The sequence below is a fragment of the Panthera leo genome, chromosome B2 (assembly GCF_018350215.1).
Source record: "Panthera leo isolate Ple1 chromosome B2, P.leo_Ple1_pat1.1, whole genome shotgun sequence".
Lineage (NCBI taxonomy): Eukaryota > Metazoa > Chordata > Mammalia > Carnivora > Felidae > Panthera > Panthera leo.
The window spans coordinates 38,492,200-38,516,788 of NC_056683.1; the positions used below are offsets into that span (position 1 = coordinate 38,492,200).

At 50.4% G+C, this 24,589-nt stretch overlaps 1 protein-coding gene across 2 annotated transcripts in view; it reads right to left on the reverse strand.

Annotated features, from left to right (window-relative positions):
* The window catches only part of LRFN2 (leucine rich repeat and fibronectin type III domain containing 2), a 39,470-nt gene extending 26,291 nt beyond the window's left edge, over window positions 1-13,179 (reverse strand). For both annotated transcript variants that reach the window (XM_042938668.1, XM_042938669.1), the window contains exon 1: window positions 11,767-13,179. In XM_042938668.1, coding sequence (XP_042794602.1) covers window positions 11,767-13,166 — 1,400 coding nt within the window. In that variant the 5' untranslated portion in view covers window positions 13,167-13,179. The remainder of the gene's footprint in view (window positions 1-11,766) is intronic.
* Window positions 13,180-24,589: the final 11,410 nt, after the last annotated feature.

The window sequence follows — 24,589 nt, forward strand, 5'->3', positions numbered from 1 at the left end:
TCTGCATCTGTCTTTACTAGTTCCACCTAAAATAGCTTGCCTTACCTTCTTGCCTCGAATTCCACTTATTTTCTAGGATACACCCAACACTCCACTCCACCTGTTCCCGGAAGCTCCCCGCCCCCCTCCCGGAACACACCCTCCTGACCCAAGCAAGTGAATTCACTTCAGTTAGCTCATGAAAAAGCTCAAGTGGATAAAGTTCACGAAGCCATTCGTTTATATTTTAACCTTTTAGGCGGCTAATTACTACACTGAAAGGCCTCTTAACTCGGTACCATCGCTAACTAATTACCATGTTACAAGGTTAAGTGTTTAATAGTTCCCTGTGATGTTCAATTTCCCAACACTTATCTCCTTTACGAGGCAGTGCAAGTTAGTTCCCACATCTGGATCAGCACTTCCACCCACAGCATCAGCCCCGCAGCCAGAGAATGAGTCGGAGCCCATCTTGGGAGCCCACCCCAGCTAGAAGTAGCTCTCCCTTGTGAATAGTAAATGAGCTCGTTCGTCCACGTTGCAAAGTCTCCGTGGCCCTGCCTTCACCCTGGGCTGGCGCACCGCAGTCTGTGGTTCATGTGCCTCTGCCCACTCGCCCCCCGCCCCCACCACCTTGGCGACTTTGAGGATGATGGGCATTAATTTGACTTCATGTCCCGAGCCCTCCTGTCACCCACAGGGTGCCCCACTCCCATCACACACACACATGCCAGACCATAGGCCTAATTGGCAAGAACTAAGACATCCCTCTTTGTTTCTCTCTGTCTCACTGTCTCCAGAGATGAAAAAAGAGCACTCACAAAGAGGCAGAAAAGCAGCCGGGATCATCTTCTTTCCCAGGCTGGCCTCAGCTACATGTTGGCTACTGGGTTCTGGGATTGAGTGGACAGGTGCCAAGAGATGTTAATGACACCAAAGCTTTTCACCACCAAAGCTCTGCAGTGGCTGTAGCCTCCCCACCATCCTGTCCCCTCTCCCAGCTTCCCGGCAGAGGCCTGATTTTGTTTGGGGAGGCGACGTGCCTCACAAAGGACTACCTTTCTCAGCCTTCAGCAGAGTCACTGGGTGGGACTTCTGGGGGGCTCTTTACCCTCTTTACAGGGGCTGACCCATCCAGGAGGCGGTGCTTGTTTAAGTTTTGGTTTCCCAGAGGCAGACCCGGAGATAAGGATTTGAACACGAGTAGTTTATCTGGGAGGTGGGCCCAGGACACTGTGGTGAGTGAGGAAATGGGGAAGAAAGTCCATACAGGGGGTTCCACTAAGCAGGTTACCACTGTAGGCAATTGGGGCTCAGTCCTCCTGGGACATCTCTCAGAGGCGGTGCCTGCTCGACCTGTGGGCTGGGCAGGCGGGGAGGCCCCGAGCACAGGAGACATGAGCCACATGTTAAGGATTATGCCATTGACCTACAGAAGAAGCCTCAGTCCTTGAAGGCCAGGGGGCTCCCATACCAGCCTTGAACTACCTCCTTCTAGGATTCTGTTACACAAAAACTCTCCAAGTTCAAATTTGATTAATCCATTGTAGTCCGATCTCCGCCACTAGAAGCACTTGGCGCTTTATGAAGATGCTCTTTGTTCACGTCTTGACATCTCCTTCCATTTCGCTACCACGTAGTGAGGTACGCAGGATGGTTAGTATTATTCCCATTCTGCAGATGGGAAGCTGGAGGCTCAGAGAAGGAAAGGGAGGGGAGATAACGAGAACCCATGTTTGGGGCCCCTGATCCCATCCTTGTATTCGTCACTCAGGCTCCACTGAGAGACCAAGAACCGTTACTCCAGCAACTAAAGCGTGCAAGGTGCTTGAGTTTCCATTGTGTTTCTCACACTTTACCTCTTGGGAGATAACCCCATTCTCAGGGATTTTTATTTCGATGTTAAGGATGAAGCAAAGTCTCCGAGAAGTGAGATGACCAGGTCTTCTGGCTTCTCCCCTCACCGGAAGTTCAGAGACCAACCCCCAGCCGTGGGATGCACAGTGGCTCTGCCCACCGGTGCTGCCCACACACCTGATTTCCCTGGCATGTGGCATGATGCTGAATGCGCGTCAGAGTCACCAGGGGAGCTTTGAAAACACGGATGCTTGGGCGCCACCCCAAGCTGACTCAGAATCTTTTGGAGAGAGATTACAACTCCCCAAAAGATTCCAGCGTGCAGCCAAGGTCAAGGAACACTGGGGAGGTGGGAACCTGGGGCTTGGGGTCAGGACACCTGGGTTTCACCCCTTCCCCACCCCTGGTGCTTTCTAAAAGAAGCTGGCTTCTGTGAACCCACCTGGGCAGAGTCTTGTCAGATGAGGGTTTGGAGGCATTCTGATGACCATCACCACCAGCACTGACCCCCAGCACCAGACACTCCTCCGGACATAGCCCCTCCCTCTGTGAACCTTCTTTGGTTTTGCTGGCGTGAAATAAATGATATCCCCTCTTCCACCCACTGAGTAACCAAAGGTATATAAAATTAACAAGGATCTGGTTCTCTGGTTCTTCCTTACCAGTGGGGGGAAAACCATATTTCAGAAGCAAGGCACACTGGATAATCCCTTTACTCCTGCTAATTATTTCTATCTTCGGAGATGTCTCCAGCCAAAGCTTTTTGAGAATGAAGAGGGAATGACAAGTAGAAAAAGTAGTCACCTCTGAGCAGATGCCCTGAAGCTTTTTGAATCTCGGTGGTGTCATCTTCTTTGTGCAGCACAAGAAAGAAAGGATGAGAAGGTAGCGCTATGATTTGAAATACTCTTGGAAGGCACCCCTGAAAAATGTCTTCCCTATGCACAAGTCTGCTATGGGTTTTGAAATTCCACCATTAGAGATTCATTCCTTTGGGTCTTTCAGAATTCCCAATTGAACTGCAAAAATTTGTGAGAGGGTTTACATCTTATACCTTTATCTCTTAAAACCCTATTAGATCATTTTTCAATTTTACAGCTCTCTTAGAATAAGGTTTTGAAGACTGGAGCCACAAAAGACAGCCTGGAGAAAAGGGCCAAGAAGAGGGGCAAGAAGGGAAAGTGGGAAGGTTTCTAATAACAATACATACTTATATGTGTCCAGCACTGCACAGTAGAAAATGAAAGATGTGTTTTCAAATACACGATCTCATTCAGTCTGCACCACAATCCCAGGAAATATGCAGAGGGGAATCTCTGTTCCCAAGTACAAGTGAGAAAATAGAGACAGAGGGCAATGAAACAATTTGCTCCTGGTTCCAGGACTAGTAAATGGTGGAGTTGGGGTGCAAACTGAATTTCTGGAAATTCTAGCTGCCTCCCTATCTTCTCTATAGTAATGGGAGTACATTGTGCCTAGCTTTAAAACACTACGCTTCCCAGCCTTCTTTGCAGATAGGTGTGGTCAAGTTATTGGCTGGGGCTTCTGTGAATTTCCTCCCCTTTGCCCTCTTGCTCTCTGGTTTTCATCTTTCCTGCCGTGTGTAGACAGGAGATGTGGAGGCGTCTAGGTGGTGGTTCAGTCAGTTGAGTGTCTGACTCTTGATTTCAGCTCAGGTCACAATCTCAGGGTTGTGGGATCAAGCCCCAGGTCGGGGTCCACACAGATCATGGAGCCTGCTTGGGATTCTCTCTCTCTCTCTCTCTCTCTCTCCCTCTGCCCCTCTCCCCTTCACGCATGCTCTATCTCTCTCTAAAATAAAAATAAAATAAAATTTTTAAAAAGGGAGATGTGACAGCTAGAGCTTCAGCAGCCATTTTTGCACCACGAGGTGATCCTTAAGGACACAAACCATGTGCTGAGGATGGCAGAGCAGAAAGCTAGAAGGAGCTGGGCTGCTGGTGGCCATGCTGCCCATAAGACCAGACCTAAACTCTCTTCCACTGGACTTCTTTTACATGAGAGACATATAAACCCTAGTGGGTTTAAGTCGTATTAAGTTTAGTTTTTCATCCTAATTGCCACTCCAGACTTCTGACTCCAGACTTGTTTTTCTCTGGGATGCCTCTAGCAACTAAGTTACTCCACAATGGCTCACCTGCCCTTATCTCATCTTGCCTTATTTTCTGTTAGCTGGTCCCAGGTGGCTATTTCTGAATGGGACCCAAGGTTCTTACTGGCACTCCTGTCATTTTCCCTCAACCCTACTAGGTCTTAGAAATGTGGGGGGAAATGGGTGTGCCTGGGTGGCTCAGTCATTTAAATGTTCGACTTTGGCTCAAGTCATGATCTCACGGTTCATGAGTGAGCCCCACGTCAGGCTCTGTGCTGACAGCTCAGAGCCTGGAGCCTGTTTCGAATTCTGTGTCTCCCTCACTCTCTGTCTCTCCTCTGCTCATGCTCTGTCTCTGTCTCTCTCTCAAAAATAAAAATAAACATTAAAAAAAAAAAAGAACGGTGGAACAACTAAAGCTGAAAGAGACAATCCCAGCAGACTCCCATTGAGTTATCCATCCTTCCCAGAAAGAGAAGTTACAGGTGCCACTCCTCAGCCCAAGTCTTAACAAAAACTCATGTGCTCTTAGTGAGATGTGCCCCACAGCATGGTAACTAGTCCCATGGTACCTGGGACTAGAAAGGAGACCACACTTCTAGTCTGATTTTTTGCAACTTTGGGAAATCTACTCAATTCGTTTGACAATCAATTTCGCCACCTATAAAATGAGCATCTGTCCTGTCCATCCCTCCCTTGTGGATGTCAGCTTTCAGTAACTTAACAGCATGAACGAAACTTAGAAAACTATAAAATCCAAGGCAGGCTGGTTTTGATTGTGGTCCTGACCAGCAAGCTGTAGGGAACTTCCCCCGACCCATGCACCCCTGTTTCTTCCTTTACATCTTTTTCTTCTTTCACCTGTGGGAGCTCAGTCAAAACTTTCAGTAGAAGCTGGGTGTCTGGGGAATCAGCTGAGTCAAAGAACCTCTCTTCATCCAGGGGGAGGGTTTTATAGACCTGGGCTCCCCCTCTGTGTAGGGAACACATGTTTCTCCTACCAGTTTCTCCCCCATCCACAAGGTCTCGGCTTCATTAGTAAATTTCCCTCCATCCCATGGTGGACATGGCTGTATTATCATGGGGAGGGAACGGACCTCCATTCAAGTGTTGATTGATAAGATCCTGATGGGGTGGGACCTGATGGAATTGGCCCTCTTATCCTTTGCCTCGATGGAAGGCAGAACAACAGTAGAAGATGCCCCCAGCCCCAGCACTGCAAAACTTAGTAGGGTGGTACATTCTCCCCAGGATAGGGGTGGTGGTGTCATGTCTGACATTCATGGAAGAAGACGGCATGGGAAGGGGGGCCTGCAGATGGAACGGGGGTGGGGCATGAAATGGCTGCTGTCTTGCCCCACCTTTGGGGTCTCTCTTCTCATCATCCCCCACTTGCCCTACATGTTGATGACCATGGCATAATAAACAGCAGGGAGGCAAGGCTGGCTAATTCCACACTGTGTTTTAGAAGCATGCTTGCTGTTCCCCTGGCCCTCCTGGGGACAGTTGCAACATCACGCCTGGTGACAGATGTTCTCGATGACTCTTGGAGACAAGTGTTTGTGAATGTCACTTGGGCTGATAATGACACGCAGGGCACTTAACTTTCCATGTCACATCAGGGATGAGGCTAAGCTGGATGGGCTGCTGGCTTCTCCAATGGGAAGGGAGGCTCCCCTCTTTCTGACTCCTCTCCTGCCACCCTGCCTCTTGCCCTTGTGACCCCTCCTGGCTCTGACAATGCCCTCATTAATGTTGGATACTTCCTGAAAGGGCAGGCCCTGGGGCATAAAGATGGGAGAGTTGGCCCTCCCCAGTCACACGGGGAACATGCCAGGGCGCTGTGGGGCTCAGCCGTGTGTACGCAGGGAAGACAAATGCCTTGGGAGGTCAGTGGGAAGCATTAGATAACTAGGGAGCTAATTATCTGATAAAAGAGCAAGACCCTATTTCATAGTCAAATTGAAATCCTGAGTTACCCATGTTTTGGGTTTGAGTTACCCATGGCTGCTCCCCCTTCCTGATATGCAGAATAGAACCTGATGTTTTCAGACACTGCTCACAGCATCCCAGGGCTTCTATGGGCCCTTGGTGTGGGTCAGTGGCGACCCATCAATGACTTGTGTCCAGTTCTTGTTGGACAATTTGAGTCTCTGCCAAAAAGCCTGTCTGTGACTTCAGGCCCTGGGGCTCAAACCCCTATGAGATAGGACACCCGAACCCTGGGAGGTAAGATGCCATAGTGGCCCCAACTGGTAAAAGCAGGTGTATTTAGCAAAAGTGATAACCATACTGCCTCAATCATGGGATTAAAAAGATCTTAAAAAGAGTCGTAGACTACCAGAGCTGGGGTCATTTAAGTCAAATGTTTCCATATTCACCTAACGTCAGGCTGCCCACCCAGTGTCCCCAGCATGAAGTCAGCAAGGTTCTGCTTGAACCTTTCTGGCATGGGCGGCTTGTTGTTTTGTGACAGCTCTTACTTATTCTGCTGTTGGGCGGCTCTAATGCTCATTTCCATTCTGTTCAGTTCACTGAAGGTTGATTCAGTAGCTGTGGGTGGGCCAGGACTTACTAGGAGCTGGGGTACAGAGATGAGTACACGTGAAAACACATGCTGGAGAGGAAGAAGGATACAACACTAAATTTCGCAGCCAGATGGACAGCAGTGAGAAAGTACATCAAGCTGCTGCCGTCGGGCTTTTTTCTTGTAATGGGCTGATGCTTACTTTTGTAAGTGCATATGCATGCGTGTGCGTTTGTGCGTGTGTTTTCCAATCTTTTACTCCTGAATTCTTGGAATAAGCTCAGGGAGTTACGACTTCTTTTCTAAGTCCTCTCCTCTCCAAGGTAACTTTCGTCCATCTCACACGAGCTTCTAGAATCCCACTCTCATCAACTGATCTCTGGACACATTGCAATTGGTAAAATGATTCTTAAGACTGCGCCACCCTGTGCTAAACACTCTACATCGCTGCTCTGACCAGCTCAAATGATTCCGTGGTTAGAATTGTAATCTCTCCCTAGCTGAGCCTTCTATTTCTGTTAACACAATCAAAACCATAGGAGTCTTAGTGGCTCCATCACTTTGGGGCTATAATGTCCTTGAGATCAACTAAAACTCCAGAGCCCATGCTGCACAGAATTCCAGTTGAGCCAGATTTTCTTCACCTTGTGCTTGTTCAATGGAATCCTTGAACCAAAGGGAAGACACATTTTCCGCATCGTTATCCATGACAAGAGGGAAATGTATCAAGAGGAACAGAAATGGGGGCAGAAATTGAGGCACACGGTAGAGGCTTTGTTGCATGTTCACATTAATTTATCAGTCTGGTTACTTGAACAGTTTCAAGCCCATTTCACCATGCACGCGTGTCTCCATTTTGTCCCAAACACAGTGTGAGATTTTGTCAAGTGTCCTATAAAATTGTGAGGAGCTCTGTTTACGGTTGTGAGTCATAGCCAATGGAAACTCCTGGGATGCTTTCCAAGGGCACTCAGCACCCCAGAGATTCGACTCTTCTTCCCTGTGGGGCCACATGGGGGTAGGGTCTAGCGGAGAATCGCTGTACAAGGAGGGTGTCAACCGAGGGGTGTAGCCTCGTAAATGGCTTGGAGGCACGCGGGTCTGAGAGCTGCGGGTCCACAGTGTCTCCTGAAGACAGATCAGTAATTAGGCAGGATTTTCCCCATGTGAATCCACGCTGGGGCCTGGCAATCAGCATTCTCTTCTCAGGGCTTGCCGCCATCTGTTGTGAAATCCTTTCTAGAACTTGGCAGGGACTCCATGCCCAGCCTAGCATCCTATGATTTACGCCGTCTATTCTTGGAAAAGCGGAATATCCGCCCTTTCCCCATCTGAGGCACTTCTCTTTCTGTCCATGCTGCCTCGGGACCACTCCCACAGCTCGAGAACCTCATCTAGTGTTCCTTTAGTCTTGAACATGACCCTCAGGGCCTGGGGACCAGCACTCACGTTCTTTGTTTCCTTCTGCAATGTATAGGGCTTTTCCTACCCAGGTGACTGGGATCCCAATTCTGTCTCTGCTACTTACCCCTGTGTAACACCTTGGGCAAGTTTCTTATATGCAAAGTGGCATAATCGTAGCCCTCACCTCCCGGGGATAGTAAAGACTAAATGAATCGGTGTGCATAAAGCCCTTAGAACACGGCGCGCGGCACAACTAAGCTCGTAGCGCAGATTTGTGCTATTTGTGCTGCTGGTCTCCTTGCTGGGGAGAGTGGGGGCAAATCCGAAAAGGCCAGGCTGGCCCGCAGCTTCTGGTCTAGTCTCCCTGTAACCTTCTTCCCAACCTGCAGACTGCTGTCATTTTTCCTTCTTGCTAGAACAGGGGTTAAAAAGCCCCCGTTCGACTGTCTTTAGCTCTCTCCACACAGCACCTTCTCCTCCTCATCTTTGGATACAGGCCTTTCTTCCCTTCTCTTGTACACTTTCTGGTGCACATCAGAAGCCACCGTGCAGCCACTGGTGTCTTTTCTTTCTTATGGGGACAGTTCATTTTCTAAAACTTCAGTTTCCTTCCTGGAGTCTCCTTCTTTCTCAGAGTTGCTGTTAGGATGCTGGGCGGCATGAACACAGGGCTGAGTCTAGCAGTGACTCCAGGAGCGGCCTCAGTTCAAATCAGTCTTGCTTCTTTCTGGCTGCCCGAGCCTGGGAGAGTTTCCTAATTCTCTCGGCCCTTTCCACGTCTCGCAGTATGCCTGGGAGCCCTGAATGTGACACGGCCTGGAAAGCCACGTGTCAGACACAGAGTGAGGAGACAGCCAAGGTGACCAGCGAGGGCCGCTCCTATCAACTGACTACAGACTCACTCTGAACTTTTTGTTTCCAATTTTAGAAATCTGTCTTGTTAAAGACCGAAGTATGTATTCAGCTCTCCCTTTCCTTTCCTCCCCCAAGTGCCACAGACAAGATAATGGTCTTCCTCTCACCATTACTATTACTTTTACTAATAATGATAGTGACGCGTGTACCCTGAACACCTACTATGTGCATGCACTATCTGGAAATCTTTCTGAGCTCTGTCTCCCCTGGTCCCCATGACTGAGCTCAGAGGAAGTCAGCAGTTTTTGTTGTTGTTGTTTTTATTCCATTTTCTTTTCTTTTTTTTTTTTAATGTTTACTTATTTTTTAGAGAGAGAGAAAAGGCAGGGAGGGACAAAAAGAAGGAGACAGTAGATATAAAGTGGGCTTTGCACTGACAGCAGAGAGCCTGATGCAGGGCTCGAACTCACAAACTGAGAGATCATGACCTGAGCCAAAGTCGGACGCTCAACCCACTGGACCACCCAGGTGCCCTTCCAAGTTTTCTGATAGATTCATTTTATTTATTTTTAAGAACGTAGTGTCTCCAGGTTCTCAATCACCAAATGCAAGCAGGTTGAACTCCCATCTTGAGTGACTTCAGAAGCAGAGCCCCAACCCCTCCTGTGTCCCTGCCTGGCTTTCTGGCCCCCCCGGGGAGGGGTATGATAGGGGCGTGCTGCCTGTGCAACCCTATGCCGGTGCAAGCCTCAGAGCTGGTCGCCTTTCACCTTGACACTTCTCACCAAAGTCAGACCATATGATAAATTCACAAGTGAAGAAATATACTTATTTTCCAAAGGTCAACCTCACAAGTTATCAAAGAGATGCAAATTAAAACAAGTTCCATTTCTTACTTATAAAATGGCAAAGATGAAAGTAATTATATATTCAATCATTGGTGAAGGTGTGGTCGAAATGGGCACTGTCCCCTTCCATAGGGAGGGGTCGATAAATATTTACACAGACTGTGTAAAGATTATAATTTACTCATGAAACCAGTCATTCAACCCCTAGAAAAATATGCCAAGCACAGCACTGAACCTGCACAAATCTATTTGTGTACAAAGAGCCATCGCTGCACTGCTTTTCATGCTGAAAATGAGAAACCCAAATGTTCAACAATAGAAGATTAGTTAAAGAAATTGTGGTAGAGGCAAATGGAAAATATTTTTACTACTATGGGAACTAAGCAAGTATAATGTTGGGTGCAAAGAATTAAGAAGTACAAACTAGACTGGCCATAAATATCATTTCGAATTGAGATAAAATGTAGAGAAAGAAAACGGGGTAACTTTAGGTGGTGGGATTACAGGTAATTCTCATTTCTCTTTGTCATTGTATTTTTCAAATTTACTACAGACTATTACTTTTATCATTAGAAAATTACATATGTGTATTATTAGGCTTAATGATCTATCTGTAGATCTCTTTATATGTGCTCACATGTATATATTTAATAGGGTCTAATGCTGCCTTCTGCACATCCTGAGGGGAGGAGCTGCTGTCCAGACAAGCCAAGCATAGGCCAGTCAGGGAAGTACCCTGGTTTCTATCAGTTTCCATGACGCGCCCCCCTTCAGTCTCCAGGACTCTATTTGGTGAATGAATGCCTTCCTTGTGAGCTCTTCTCCCTCAGACATCCTGATCCAGAGACACAGCAACTGAGACAGAGGCCAGAAGAAATCTCAATGCTCTTGACCTCTCCTGCACCATGGACCCTCGGGTGTCTACGAAGCCCATGGGATCCCTTCTCAGAATAATCATTTTAAAGGCACGCAATAAAATACACAGGGTTTCAGGAGAAACCAGGCATTCCTTGAGCAGTAAGATACTAGGCCATATGCTTCTCGGTTAACGCAAACCAAGGCTGGCTGAGATGGGGACTCATCCGAGGTCAGAGCCTGGACCCTCTGGCCTGGATCTGTCCCTCTGTGAGCTCCTCTCTCCCTCCCTCTGAATGACTGAGGGGCAATTCAAGTGCAGCTTTTTAGTCTTAACCTCCCTTTCTACCAGGCCCAGGAAATGACCCCTTGATCCTCACCGTAAAGTTACAAGGTCAACTTCATTGTCTCCATTTCCAGTTAAAGGAGATCATGCCCAGAGATGTCAGCACAGGTGGGCAAGATGGCCCCACCTCTAATATCCAGGGGGCTACCGTGACCTTCTCTTGCCAATCAGAGCTCATCCAGGGCTTCTGTGGGACCAGCTGGGAAAGGGACAGAGGGAAGCTCAGAGGAAAGAGACTGCATGGGGGTGAGCCAAACCAGAAGAAAATGGAACTTAGGGAATGTAAGAAACTCTGAGAATACAGGACTTTGGTGGGTCCTTTGATCTAGCTGAGCCCGAAGCAGCTTCCTGACTTTTACAGTACCTGGGCTAACACACTATGTCTCCATTTCCCCTTTTTCTTTTTTCAACCGGTTTGAATTGGATTCGATTACCTGCATTCAAATGTCCAGCCTAAGTCAGGTATGGCTTCTCCCCATTTTACAGGTAGGGAAAACTGAGGCAGCCCAGGAGAATTAAATGGGTAGCAAGTGGTGGGGTCATGATCCAAATTCTACTCTTTCTGGCCTCAAAGCCTTAAGCATGACTACATGCGAGTCCAGATGAAGGCCAGATTCATTCCTCCTTGGAGGAGTTAGATCCCTTGGCCAAGAGCTCCCCTCATTGTTCTTGTGTGTCCCCCACCTGGGGCTCAAAACCCAGAAAGTCCGGAGGCTCAGAGCCACATGCCCACCTATCACAGCCACGCCCTCGGAGGCCTGGTCCTTCTGACATGTATCTCTTGGGGCTGCCCCCGGGGCAGGTAGTCGAAGTTCTTTCTATGTCCTCTTACCTGCACAGAGGACACAGTTTGCCCCAAGAACCCCACAGGCACCTCTGGGGAGAAAGGGTGTAGGTGGGAATAGTTCAACACCCTCCCCGTCACCTCCTCCTCCCTCTCCTGCCAGACACCTCCCTGCCTTTGCCACAGCCCCCGGCTCACCTGTAAATCAGTACCTCATCGTCGGAGCAGTTATACTGCAGCTGGTACATCTTCACGCGGGGCGCCGACTTGCTGACCGACCACTTGACCAGGGCCGAGGTGGTAGTCACATCAGACACGAGCACAGCCCGCTCCGGGGGGCTTTTGGGCGGCTCCCCGCCCCCACTGCCTCCCCCTCCCCGACTGGTCTTGCTGGAGCCAGTGATGTCCGAGAGGCGGGACTTGGGGGGCGCCGTGCGGCTGGTGCTGTTGCTGACATGTGGCAGCTGGACGATGGACACCTCCACCATGGCCGTGGCCTCCCCGGCGGCGTTGGCGGCGATGCAGGTGAAGGTGCCGCTGTCCTGGGACGTGGTGATGAGGATGTCCAGGGTGCCGTTGTCGTACACGGCGGTCCTTGAGGAGTTCCCCACCAGGCGGTCGTCAGGGGCCACCCAGTGGATGAGGGGGCCGGGGTCCCCGATGGCCTTGCACTTGAGCGTGGCCGCCTGGCCCTCCAGAACCAGCAGCCTGTGTGTGTGCTGGGTGATGAGAGGCGGCTCGCACACAAACTCCTCCTCTCGCACGTGCCAGAAGTAGCGGCCCTTGAGGCCGCCGGGGGAGCCGCAGGTCTCCAGGTCGTCGTCCCGCTGGAGCCTCCGCAGCCAGAGCAGCTCACAGTTGCAGTGCAGCGGGTTCCCCCCAAAACTAAAGGACAAGGGTGGAGCAAAAGGCGTGGCAGTCAGGGCGGAGGCTTGGGAGCGGGCGAAGATGGGGTCCGGGGGCAACTTTTGCAGCCGGTTGGAGGTGAGGTCGAGGCGAGCCAGTTTCTGCAGGTCGGCGAATGTGCCCTCGGCAATGTGGTCCAGCAGGTTGTGGTCCAGGCTCAGCTGGTGCAGGTTGACCATGCGCCGCACGGAGCCCCAGGGCAGGCCGTGCAGGTTGTTGTAGGAGAGGTCCAGGTCCTCCAGTGTCAGCAAGAAGTCCTCGAAGGCCTCGTCGGCGATGCCGCCCAGCTGGTTGTTGTTGACGATGAGGTGCTGCAGGTTGACCAGGCCCCGCAGGGTGTCCTCCCCGAGGCTGGGCAGCCGGTTGCTGTCCAGGTGCAGGGAGCGGAGGCTCTCGAGGTCCAGGAAGGAGAAGGGCTGGATGTGGCTGATGGTGTTCCTGGACAGGGTCAGGTCCACCAGCCCCGTCATGTTGGCGAAGTCCTGGCGGCCGATGTGGATGATGAAGTTGCCACCCAGACGCAGCTCCACCGTCCGCCGGTCAATGTCAGGGGGCACGAAGAGCAACCCCTTGGAAGGGCAGAGGGTCCCCAGTGACTCAGACAGGTTCTGGCAGACACAGTACTTGGGGCAGGCGTCGACCACGGCAAACGCCATGCCAAACGCCAGCAGGCCACCAAGCAGGGTCTCCATGGTCTGGTCACTCAGGCCGTGGTGCCTAGAAGGGAGGGACACAAGGTCAGGGTCAAGAGGCCACTTCCTAATGACCCACCAGAGCTTCACTGGTCACCCAAACCCCTGCCTTAGGGGGGCAGCAGAGAATGGCCTGTGCTCGTGCGAGGTCTAACCTCTTCTTCCAACCAATCCCTTTCATAGAGTTCCACTCCCCCCGTGCCCTTAGTTACCATCACCTTCTAACAGACTAATTTACTTACTAATTATATTTATGGAATATTTCTTATCTCCCCCACGAGAATGTCAGCTCCACAGGGATAGATTACTTTGATCTGTTTTGTGAATTGCTCTATCCCACACGTCTAGCACAGTGTCTGGAACACAGTAGGCGCGCTATAAATGTGTGGAATGAATGGAGGGACAAATCCATACCAGTGGTTCAAGTAATAATCATCAGATTTGAAAAGTGTGTTATGGATGTATCTTGAAGCAGTTTTACTTTCTTTTTTTTTGTTGTTGTTTATTCATTTTTTTGATAGAGAGAGAGTGTGAGTGGGGAGCGGCAGAGAGAGAGGGAGACACAGAATCTGAACCAGGCTCCAGGCTCTGGACTGACAGCAGAGCCCGAAATGGGGCTCGAACTCACGGAGTGTGAGATCACGACCTGAGCTGAAGTCGGACGCTTAACCGACTGAGCCACCCAGGCGCCCCGCAGTTTTCCTTTCTTAATTGGTTTAGACTTAGCATTCCTTAGGAACAAGGACATGGACAGGGAGAGAGCTGACCCCTGGAGAACTGGTTATTGGGGTTTTTGGGGAACTGGTTATAGGTAAGTTTCACCATGGAGAGTCCATACAGTGGATGAATCTTTGGGAAATGCAGAAGAGGGGTGAGACAGGAAGCAAAGGCATGAACTTCTCCTGTGCTGGGTCCTCTGCCCAGACCTTCAGGTACATCATCTCATTTGGGCTTTGGGAACATCTGTCATAAGGAAGGGCTTATCTGTGTATATAGATGAGAACTTGTCCACCGCTGAATAGCCTCCTTCAGGTGTTCACTCAAAAGTCACCTTCCCTCCCGACGCCCCACCCTGACGTGCACATCCCTTTTCCTTACTTTGTATTTTCTCCTTAAAACTGATCACGATCTAACCTCCTGTCTGTTTATTTTACCTACTTGTCTTGTTTAATGCTTGTCTTCTGCACTGGCAACAGAGCCCCAAGACGTAGGGGCTTGTTTTTATTCACCACTACATACTCAAAGGCCGAAAGTACTGCCTGGAACATAGTCTGTGCTTTTGCATGAATGGATATCTAGGGAAGGAAGAAATGGCCTTTGACTCAGGTCTTTGTGCTTCCAAATCTTAGAGTTTTCTCACTATTCCATGTTGTACTAGCTGTGGCTCCATTTATGTAGTGCTGAAAACATCAATGGAGTTGGACTTTTGAAAATCCCTGCACACGGGTTGTGTAGCCTCACGCAGACCAGCGCTCTCAAACTGCCTTCTAGCAGTGCAGGCTAGGGTTCTGCAAGAAAGGCGTTCTAAGGCCACCGAGTTGGGGACACATTGCCTGCTCTCTCTTGCTCTCGCAAAAGCTCGATATGCGTTAGCAAGTGCAGAAAGGTTGAGAAATTCTGCTGCAGTAAAGAAAATAGATTAATGTTTAATTCTACATTGCTTTGCCTTTTTTAGCTAAAGATACTCTTTTTGGGGAGCAACGATCATTAATATCTTGAGGAAGTAGGGCTCCATAGCTCCCAGTTTGAGAAGCCCAGACACAGAAAAAACAGCCAGCTGATTTGAAAGGCTGTATGGTAAATTTAAAAACCTACTCCAATTAGATATTACTTTATTGTGAAGATGTGAATTTCATTATTGTGTCTATTTCAGGGTAAATCTCCCACCTAAGACCCTTCAAGGGCCAAAGACTTAATCTGTATTCCATCTGGAGAGTGTTGTTTCTGCTCAGCGCTGTCCAATAGAAATGTAATTTACTAGCCATAAATGTAATTTAAATGTTCTAGCAGACATATACAGAGTAAAAAAGAAAAAGATGAAATAAATTTTGATAATATATTTTATTTAAACCACTATATTCAAAATATTATTTCGCATGTAATCAATACATACAATTATTAACAAGATATTTAACATTCTTTTATTTGCACTAAGTCTTTAAAATTGGGTGTGTATTTAATACTTAGAGCACATTTTAAGTGCTCACTAGCCATATGTGGCTATTGGCTACCATATTGGACAGTGTTGTTGGAACAGGTGTTGGCTAACTATAGCCAAGGGCCGAATCCAGCCTGCCACCTGTTTATGGAAATAAAGTTTTATTAGAACATGGTCATGTTCAATTCATTTACATATTATCTATGGCTATGCCTTATGTGTGTGTGTGTGCGTGTGTGTGCGTGCGTGCGTGTGGGCACACACTACAATGGCAAAGGTGAGTAGTTGCAGCAGATATAATGTGGCCAGCAAAGCCTAGAATATGTATTGTCTTGCCCTTTACAGAAAATGTTTGCCAATATCTGTTGTAGAGGATTTTTTCCCCCTCTTCATCTTCTTCATTACAATCACCCTCATCAAGCCTTTGCCAACACGCCTAATTCCACACAGTTCCGCTCTGGGTTTCCATGAGCAGCCATCCACCCTGCCAGTCCCTGCTTTACAGACCTGAGGGGTTATCATCCGACCCTGAACCAGGTCTCACCAGAGACATCCAGCCCAGAGGTGTCTGCATGTGAAAGATTTCCACCTGCCACCTTCCCTGTGCTCAAATGAGCTCGGGCTTTCTAGGTTCATACTTAGCTGGAGCCTGATAAAACAAACAGGAATCTTCTCCATCTGCGCTGACCCTCTTCTTATATTTTTAGCACAAGAACAAATCTTTGCAAGGGCTGGTTCTGGCCACTACCCTAGTTTATCTCTTACCACCCTCTGTTCCATCGCTCTTCTTTTCCCAGCTAGGCTCAACGTCTCTCACTTATAAATGCCATGCTTGATCTTCCTCCAGGACTTCCAACATGCTCTGGTTTCTTCCTGGCCTCTCTCCCTAACTCCACTCCTGCCTGGCCAAGTTCCTATTCTACCTCCGGGTCTCAGCTTCAACACCACCTACTCCAGGAAGCCTCTCCACAACCTCAACCAAATTAAACCCTTCTGCTATGTGCTCCTTATTCTATGCTTGTCCTACATACATGCTCACTGCACTTTTCATTATAATTCCTTAATTACTCAGCTATCTGCCTTCATAGACCGTAAACTCCAAAAGACAGGGACTTTACCTATCTTGTCCTCCAGTGCCTTGCACACACCCAGCTCATCATAAGTGCCCCATAAATATCAATTAAATGAATGAATGAAGTATAGTACTGAACAAAGCCAGTTTCTGGCGTTGTCACTAAGGTTCCGAGGTCTGTATTAACACTGTTTAGGGTTCACTTGGTTAGTCAGCTGAGAAGACTATCTTTATGGAGAGGTGCGGTCACGGCAGAAACTTCAGAAACAACTTCTGGCAACCAACAGCTGCACTGCCCAGCATGACTCACCATGGTCATGGAGTCAGGGAGTCCATATGTCTCTGGCTGTTGTGTCTGCTCAAGTAGAGGTGAACAGTACCCCTTATACCCACTGGGGATCCAGGGACAGCCACACCCAAGGATGTCCCTCCTTGGTTAAGTTGGAGGCATGCATGTGTGCATGTGTAGAGAGGGGGGTAGTGTGCTGAAAGCCTATGGTCCCAAGAGAAAGGCTTCCTCTTTATAAGCTCTTGTCAGTAAACACTGAAGTGACCCGAGGCTAAGCAGCACTTCCAACATTTACACAACATGGCATACATAGGAAGTGGTAATATCTGTCAGGTTCTTATGAGTCCAGGGCCAAGCCTGCTGGTGGCCTGTGCTATATCTCTTTGATTTGCCCCTCTGGATCCTTCCTTTACCCTCTCTGACCCTGCCCTGTGCCCTAGAAGGCTTGCTGTCTGGGCTGCATCAGTGCAATGTGGACAGACCGCCCCATCCTACGGCATCCTCTGGGCCTGCCCATCCTTGGTCCTGTCACCTGCCCTCTGATAGAGGGTGGCAGTGGCCGCAAGCAGGGAAGCCCCGGGCACTTTGGGATGTACACCCTGCACAGGGCCCATTGTTTCAGACAGTTTTGTCTTTGTAAATTATGTTAACCAAACCTTATTTTTAAAAAGTTTGTTAAGGATTAACAAGTGTCTAATGAATTCAAATCTGTGACATAATAGAGCTGGGTAAATATATTTTAAGTAATCAGCATGGAAGCTTACTGACAGAGAAGGTGACTATTGAATCTTAATTAAAATTGTATTCCGAGAACCATCACTTATAATACTCCCATAGCCCAACAAAAAGCATCTTAAACCCCAAGTCGGGAGGGAGGCAAGGGGAGCGTGTGGATGCGCGTAATTAGCGCACCCCCAGAGTGGGGGCTCCCTCTCCTGAGCAGGGATTTGAGCTGGAAGGAGCCACTAGGTCCCTCTAAGCATGTCTGGATGGGGCAGGTGGCAGAGGGGAGCTAAGAGAGGGAGAGATTAGGAGTAGAGATTTGGTTTCAGGAACAAAGGAGCGAGCGGATGAAAGCAGTCAGGAGGGGCTATGGGATTATTTGTGGGCAAAGCTGAGAGAGGTGCACGGGGATCAGAAGCCAGGCAGTGACATGGATGCTGGTATCAAATGTCAGCATCAGCCTTCATGCAGAGGAATCTATCTGCAGAGGAGCAAGAGCTCGTCTGCTCAGAATGTCTATGAGCCTGGGCCTGGGGAGGGGAGAGGAGGGGAAGAGAGGGAGGGGCGGGGCAGGGGCTGCCTGGAGACGCAGACAGAGGACCCAGGAGAGGAGGAGAAACACTCTACCCAGGACCGGCAGTGCCCGCAAGAATCTGCACAACTCTGGGCAGGAACAATGTCTCCTCCCTGCCTGGGTTTCTTCGGGTGGTTTTCCCAGCAACTCTGCAAGGTGAGTGTTGTCCCTGGTCCCTAAGGTATTCCTGTGCAATTAGGAACAGGTGTCCTTGCAGGGCATTTGTAGGGCCCCTTCGCTGGATAACCTTGTGCAGGAGACAACCCACCCTCCCGTACCTTGTGGCCTCAAGTATTGCTATCCCCATTTTAACCACTGGGACTTGAGGTTCAAAGAGGTTTGGGCCGGCCCAAACTCTCCCAGCTACCCCGAGAAAAGCAATGGTTTGAACTGAGGACTGTCAGGCTCTAGGCTGTCCTTGGAGTGGAGCAGGTCCCTCCAGAGGCTTCCATGTGCCTGGTGTACATAGAGAATCCTGCTGCTGCCACTATGGGATCGCTTAGTAACCTGTGACGGCCCAGCTGTTTGACTAAATTGGGGCTCTTGTGTTTCCTGCTTAGGGATGGTGTTCCCAGAGGCAGAGCCCTAACTGGCTCAGAAAGACCCACCTGTCAGGCTTCACGGCAGTGGGTCTCACACACACACACACACTCACACACACACACACACACACACACACAGGACGCACATGCGCACGCACACATACACACATGCATGCACATGCTTAAATATACTGGCAATAAATATAGCGTGTGGAACTAGGCTGATGGTTTGTAATCAGAATCTCCAGATGGGATTTTATATTTAAAACAAAAGGGAAAAAGAAAGATGAGGGCTGAAATCAGAAAACTAATGGACATGGCGGCAGAAACGGAAAGTTCCTGTTCCTTCCCTTGATGGTGAGACCACAGACTTTCCTCCCCACTCCCTCCGGCCCCTGGGCCCTGCCTCCCTGTCAGAACCACCTCGAGCTGTTCCAGACAGAAGAGGCAACATTTAGCAGATGGCTGGCACGATATATGTGATATCTCTCCACCCTGATTTCCATTTAAAAGATACCTTAGCAACCAGCCAAGGAGCCACCCGCCCCTGGAGCTTGTAAATCAAGTAAGATGCCTGCCTCGGCTTCAGGTAAAAAGAAATGGCCCCTCCAGGGTGCTCCCAGCCAGGAAAGTGTGAATTAATAAAAGTGGGAGGGGTTCAGATCTGTCAGGAGAGGCCGCTGCTTGCGCCTTCTTCCCAGACTCCCCCTCCTGGGGCACCTGCTGCTCCCCATAAATCATACCACTCCAGGCGAGCCCTGGAGGGACTTGCTCTGGAGCAAGGGGATGGGGAAAGGAAACCTCACTTCCAGACAAGAGCTGATGGGGCTGCTTTTTTTTTTTTTTTTGGCCTAGGAGTTGGCAGGTGGTGGCCCTGCCCCCAGCCCCGCGTTTGGCTCCAGTGCAAGGCTTTCAAGCCCTGTCAGCCCCATCTCCAACAACTCTACCTCCCAGGCCCTCAGGAAAACAGACTGGGGCTTCTTCTAAGGAGAAGAAAAATGAGTTAGCATTAGAGAGCTGATTTCCCAAGCCCCCTCTCTGATGCTGCCCTGTAGAGAGATCCTTCTAGAATCCTGAGAAAGAGAGGAGGGAGCAAGCTTAAGGAGTATGTGCTGGAGAGAGAGAGCTGAGACCTCAGAGTGCCCAGTCTGATGGGAGAGGCATCGTCTTTGATCTCAGGCAGCAACGCCTGTTTTGATGTTGGAGTCACAGCTTCTAGTGTGAATGGGGGAAGGGGAGAGACAGAGAGAGGAGAGAGAAAGAGAGAGAGAGAGAGAGAGAAAGCCAAATCCCAAGGGAGCCCCTCCAAAGGTCCTAGTTTCTTGGCTACAGAAAGACACTCACGCAGGATGGGCAAAATCCTTTGCCGCGCTGTCCCCAAGCAAACCTATGGAGGCAGAGGCCACATCCGGAACCCCCAAAGTTCTGCACAAACTACTTTTAAAATGCGGTCTGCGATAGCACAGGCAACGGGAACGGAAGAGGGAAATAATGTCTCAAACATCAAAAGGGCAGAATGAGCCCATTTAGGCTCTGTTTAAACTTCTATTGTGCAAGATAAGCAGTTGTTAGCATAAGTAAGTTATTAAGCTCAGAACCGCTTCCTCTCTGTTCTCAATGACAGCATTATGCCTCCGTGTTAATGCATCCATGATAGCTTTTATTGTGCTGCAATGTAATTACGTGTTTCTCTGTCTCATACTCCGTTCACCTGGGAACCCCTTCTTGGCAGGGACCATATTTTGTTCAGCTCTGAATCCCCAGGAGCAAGCTCAGTACCTGGCCCAGAGCAGGCATGTGAGACATGCTTGATGAGAGAATGAATGAGTGGTGGACTGAATGAATGAGTGCTCTAGCATGACCAGCTGAACCCCGGGGGCACCTTTGCCACCCCGTCCATTTTGATTTGTTGATGCTGGAGAAGCGATGCCCCAGAGGGGAGCTTCCAACCAAAGCTTCCCCATGAGAGGGTGGAGGATACATACCTCGGCTCCTCCCCTCCTGGGGTGGGATGATGCTGAGGCTCGTTCTCCCGTCCCCTAGTGGTCCCGGGTGAGCCCCAGATGCCCTTTGCTGCCTCCTGCTCTTCTCACCCGATACTGGCTGTCTTCCCTTCCCCCTCTCACCTCCTACTCCTTTTCCTGGGTGTCCTGATGCCACCAGCCAAATAAGGCACTTGCATTCAAATCCTTGTTTTGGGTCCACTTCTGGGGAACCCAGCTCGAGGCAAACTCCTTAGTGATTACTCTCATACATAAGGTACCAGCTGAGCTTGGGCCGCTGTGGAAATGTCAGCTACACGGAAATAAAAAATGATACGAAAATCACACACGTTCTCGTCAATGAGACACACACACACACACACGTAAAACTAGCAACTTGGTGAAGGAAGAAGATCTTAGCTCCCACACAAAGGACTGGCGGTAATGGATGAATGGCACCTGTCTTCTACCCAGCGTGTTCACGGCCAGCCCTCTGGTCTCAAGACCCGTGCGAGCCACTGTGGGAAGGAGCGTGGATGACGGAGGCCCATGTGTGGACGCGTGTGGCGTGTGGATGCCGGGGTTGGAACGCGAACGGAGGGGTGTGTGTGTGCGGGAACTGGCATGTCTGACTGATCAGGCGCCTGCAGGCGCCTCGTGTGTGAGTGAGGGGGTGCTGCATGAATGGAGGTGAGTGAGTGAGTGAGGGAACGGGTGTGTTTGCCTGAATGGAGGGCTGTGTGGGTGAAGGAGGGCCTGCTTTTAGGAACGGGGGCCTGGATGTGAATCAGGCTGCCTGTGAGCCGATGGCATGCGAGGCAGGGAGAGGGAGCAAGCTTGTTTGTCCATCTTTGATGGAAACAAATGCTGTTTTGCTGCCGTGTCGTCCACCGCAAATGTGCTCCTCTCCATGGCTGCAGATGATCTGTCCCTGCCTAGGGGACACAGACAGCCCACAGGGCTGGCGGCTCCCGGCATCAGTTTAGACCTCGACCTCCCTCCCTGTTCTTGCTTGTCAGCCTCTATTCCGGCCCTCGGGTGAGTGTGTGGGAGCTCTGGTCTCACACAGAGAGATTTTTGCTTTTGATTCAGTCCTGACTTTCGAGATGTTTTCTCTAAAATACCCCCTGCCCCCATTCCAAACGCTTTTTTGGATTCTATCACCTGAAGACTCACACAACGGTCCTGCTCTGGGAAGCTTGGTGGACCACCCCTTTTGTACCTCAGAGGGAGAATATGGAGGGTATGGATCCACAGGGATGCCTTTCCAGGCACCAGGGCCTGTCTGGTCCTCTCTCCCTCGCTCAAAGCCTCCCCGCCACAAACTCATGTCCAAGGACCCAGTCCCTGCAATCTTAACCCTTTAATCCTTCCCTGCTGTAAATCACAGAGCACCCCTGGGTTCACAGCACCCTGCCCCCAAGAGCCCTGACCTTTCCCTGGTCCCCACACTCGGGGAGCAACCTCCGTGTGTGGTCCTCTCTGGGACTGGGCTAATGAAAGGAGCAGTGGGGTGGATAATTCAAAACGGCAGATAATCCAAAACTCATTTCCATTTGGCTAGGGAAGGTTCACACTATGATTTACTCTCCTCATTATGTTTGGCTCAGGCTAAAATTAAAATTGGCTTTTCTTCTTGAAGCCATCCAGGCTATAGGGTAGGCAATGACTGGATAGCATTAAAGTTCACTCCAGCTGGAGAACATAATTTAGGGTCGATATCTGATGAGGATATCAGACTTGAAGGTCACTAGAGGTAGAAGTTAAATCGCCCTCCTCAGACTGAGGCTCCCTGAGGGCAGGGCTGTGTCTCTCCCTCAGACTGGAGCTCCTGAAGTCAGGGCTGTGTCTCCCCCCTCAGACTGGGGATCCCTGAGTCAGGACTGTATCTCCCCCACAGACTGGGGCTCCCTGAGGGCAGGGCTGTGTCTCCCCCCTCAGACTGGGGCTCCCTGAGGGCAAGGCTGTGTCTCCCCCCTCAGACTGGGATTTGCTGAGTTCAGGACTATGTCTCCCTCTCAGCCTGGGGCTCCCTGAGGGCAGGGCTGTGTCTCCCCCTCAGACTGGAGCTCCTGAGGGCAAGGCTGTGTCTCCCCCCTCAGACTGGGCTCCCTGAGGGCAGGGTTATGTTTTCCCCTCAGACTGGTGCTTCCATAGGCCAGGGCTGTGTCTCCCCCTCAGACTGGGGCTCCTTGAGGGCAAGGTAATATCTCCCTCCTCAGACTGGGTTTCCTGAAGCCAGGGCTGTGTCTCCCCCCTCAGACTGGAGCTCCCTGAGTCAGGACTGTATCTCTCCCACAGACTGGGGCTCCCTGAGGGCAGGGCTGTGTCTCCCCCCTCAGACTGGGCTCCCTGAGGGCAGGGCTATGTTTTCCCCTCAGACTGGTGCTTCCATAGGCCAGGACTGTGTCTCCCCCCTCAGACTGGGGCTCCCTGAGGGCAAGGCTGTGTCTCCCCCCTCAGACTGGGCTCCCTGAGGGCAGGGCTATGTTTTCCCCTCAGACTGGTGCTTCCATAGGCCAGGGCTGTGTCTCCCCCTCAGACTGGGGCTCCCTGAGGGCAAGGCTGTGTCTCCCCCCTCAGACTGGGCTCCCTGAGGGCAGGGCTATGTTTTCCCCTCAGACTGGTGCTTCCATAGGCCAGGGCTGTGTCTCCCCCTCAGACTGGGGCTCCCTGAGGGCAAGGTAATATCTCCCTCCTCAGACTGGGTTTCCTGAAGCCAGGGCTGTGTCTCCCCCCTCAGACTGGGGCTCCCTGAGGGCAAGGCTGTGTCTCCCCCCTCCGACTGGGCTCCCTGAGGGCAGGGCTATGTTTTCCCCTCAGACTGGTGCTTCCATAGGCCAGGGCTGTGTCTCCCCCTCAGACTGGGGCTCCCTGAGGGCAAGGTAATATCTCCCTCCTCAGACTGGGTTTCCTGAAGCCAGGGCTGTGTCTCCCCCCTCAGACTGGGGCTCCCTGAGGGCAAGGCTGTGTCTCCCCCCTCCGACTGGGCTCCCTGAGGGCAGGGCTATGTTTTCCCCTCAGACTGGTGCTTCCATAGGCCAGGGCTGTGTCTCCCCTCAGACTGGGGCTCCCTGAGGGCAAGGCAATATCTCCCTCCTCAGACTGGGGTTCCCTGAGGGCAGGGCTGTGTTTAGTGTCTCTATCCCAAGCATCTGCTCACAGTTCTGTCTCTGGGACCTGAAGCTAGCCTTAGCATTATCCTTCTGTTCCCTCTATAGCCCTTCTCCTCACCCCAGTCTTGGGGGCTCAGGTGAAGGCCAGACCTCCAAGAAGCAGCCCTGCCTGGTGGGTAGGCAGCTGGGGTTCAGCCGGGCAGCCCCGGGCAGAGTATCATACAAGTTCACAGGCTACTCTGAGAAGGTCTCATTACAAAGGCCTGTGGTTATTACCCTGCTCTGTTATTATGCATTCACCAGGACATCAAGCATGGCATATTTAATCTCGGGCTTCTAATAACACCTCTGATTATTAAAACAGAAAGAATTTAGACAATCAAATCGGCTTCCTGATGGGAGGGTTTTTCTTTTTTTTTGCCTGTTTCATCTTGCCTGTTTGTGGTGGCGGGGACAGGCCTGCTTCCCGCAAGGAGGAACATGGGTATAGAGAATCCCATGTTCACCTCCAAGGTCTGTCTGGTCTTTCCTTGAACTTGGAACAGAATCCTCAGCTGATGACCAACCTCGACTTATAAAGTGACACACAAAAGCAAGAGGACTTCTTAGTCAGGGCTACTTTTGCTGTCTTATAACCCCCACAATTTCCCTAGCAGACAGAAGGCCTAAGAAAAAGCCATAAGAGAAAAAAAGCTTCCTCCCACTTTGTAATAAGGGAATGGAACAAGGTCCTCCTGCCTGTCCCTTCGTTACGATGCTCTCCTGTGTCCTCCCAGTTCTGGGGACAAGGGGCAGGGACACATTATCCCTCAGAGTCCTTGGAGGAAACGGCCGACAGAGTCTAAGGGCTGCCTGAAGGGAGTTTAGTGAAGGGACGATGTACAGGGGTGTGGGCAGGGTTAGGGAAGACTTGGAAGGGTGGTGTAGCACCCAGGGACTGGCAACAGAGAGGATTTTACCCTTTTGC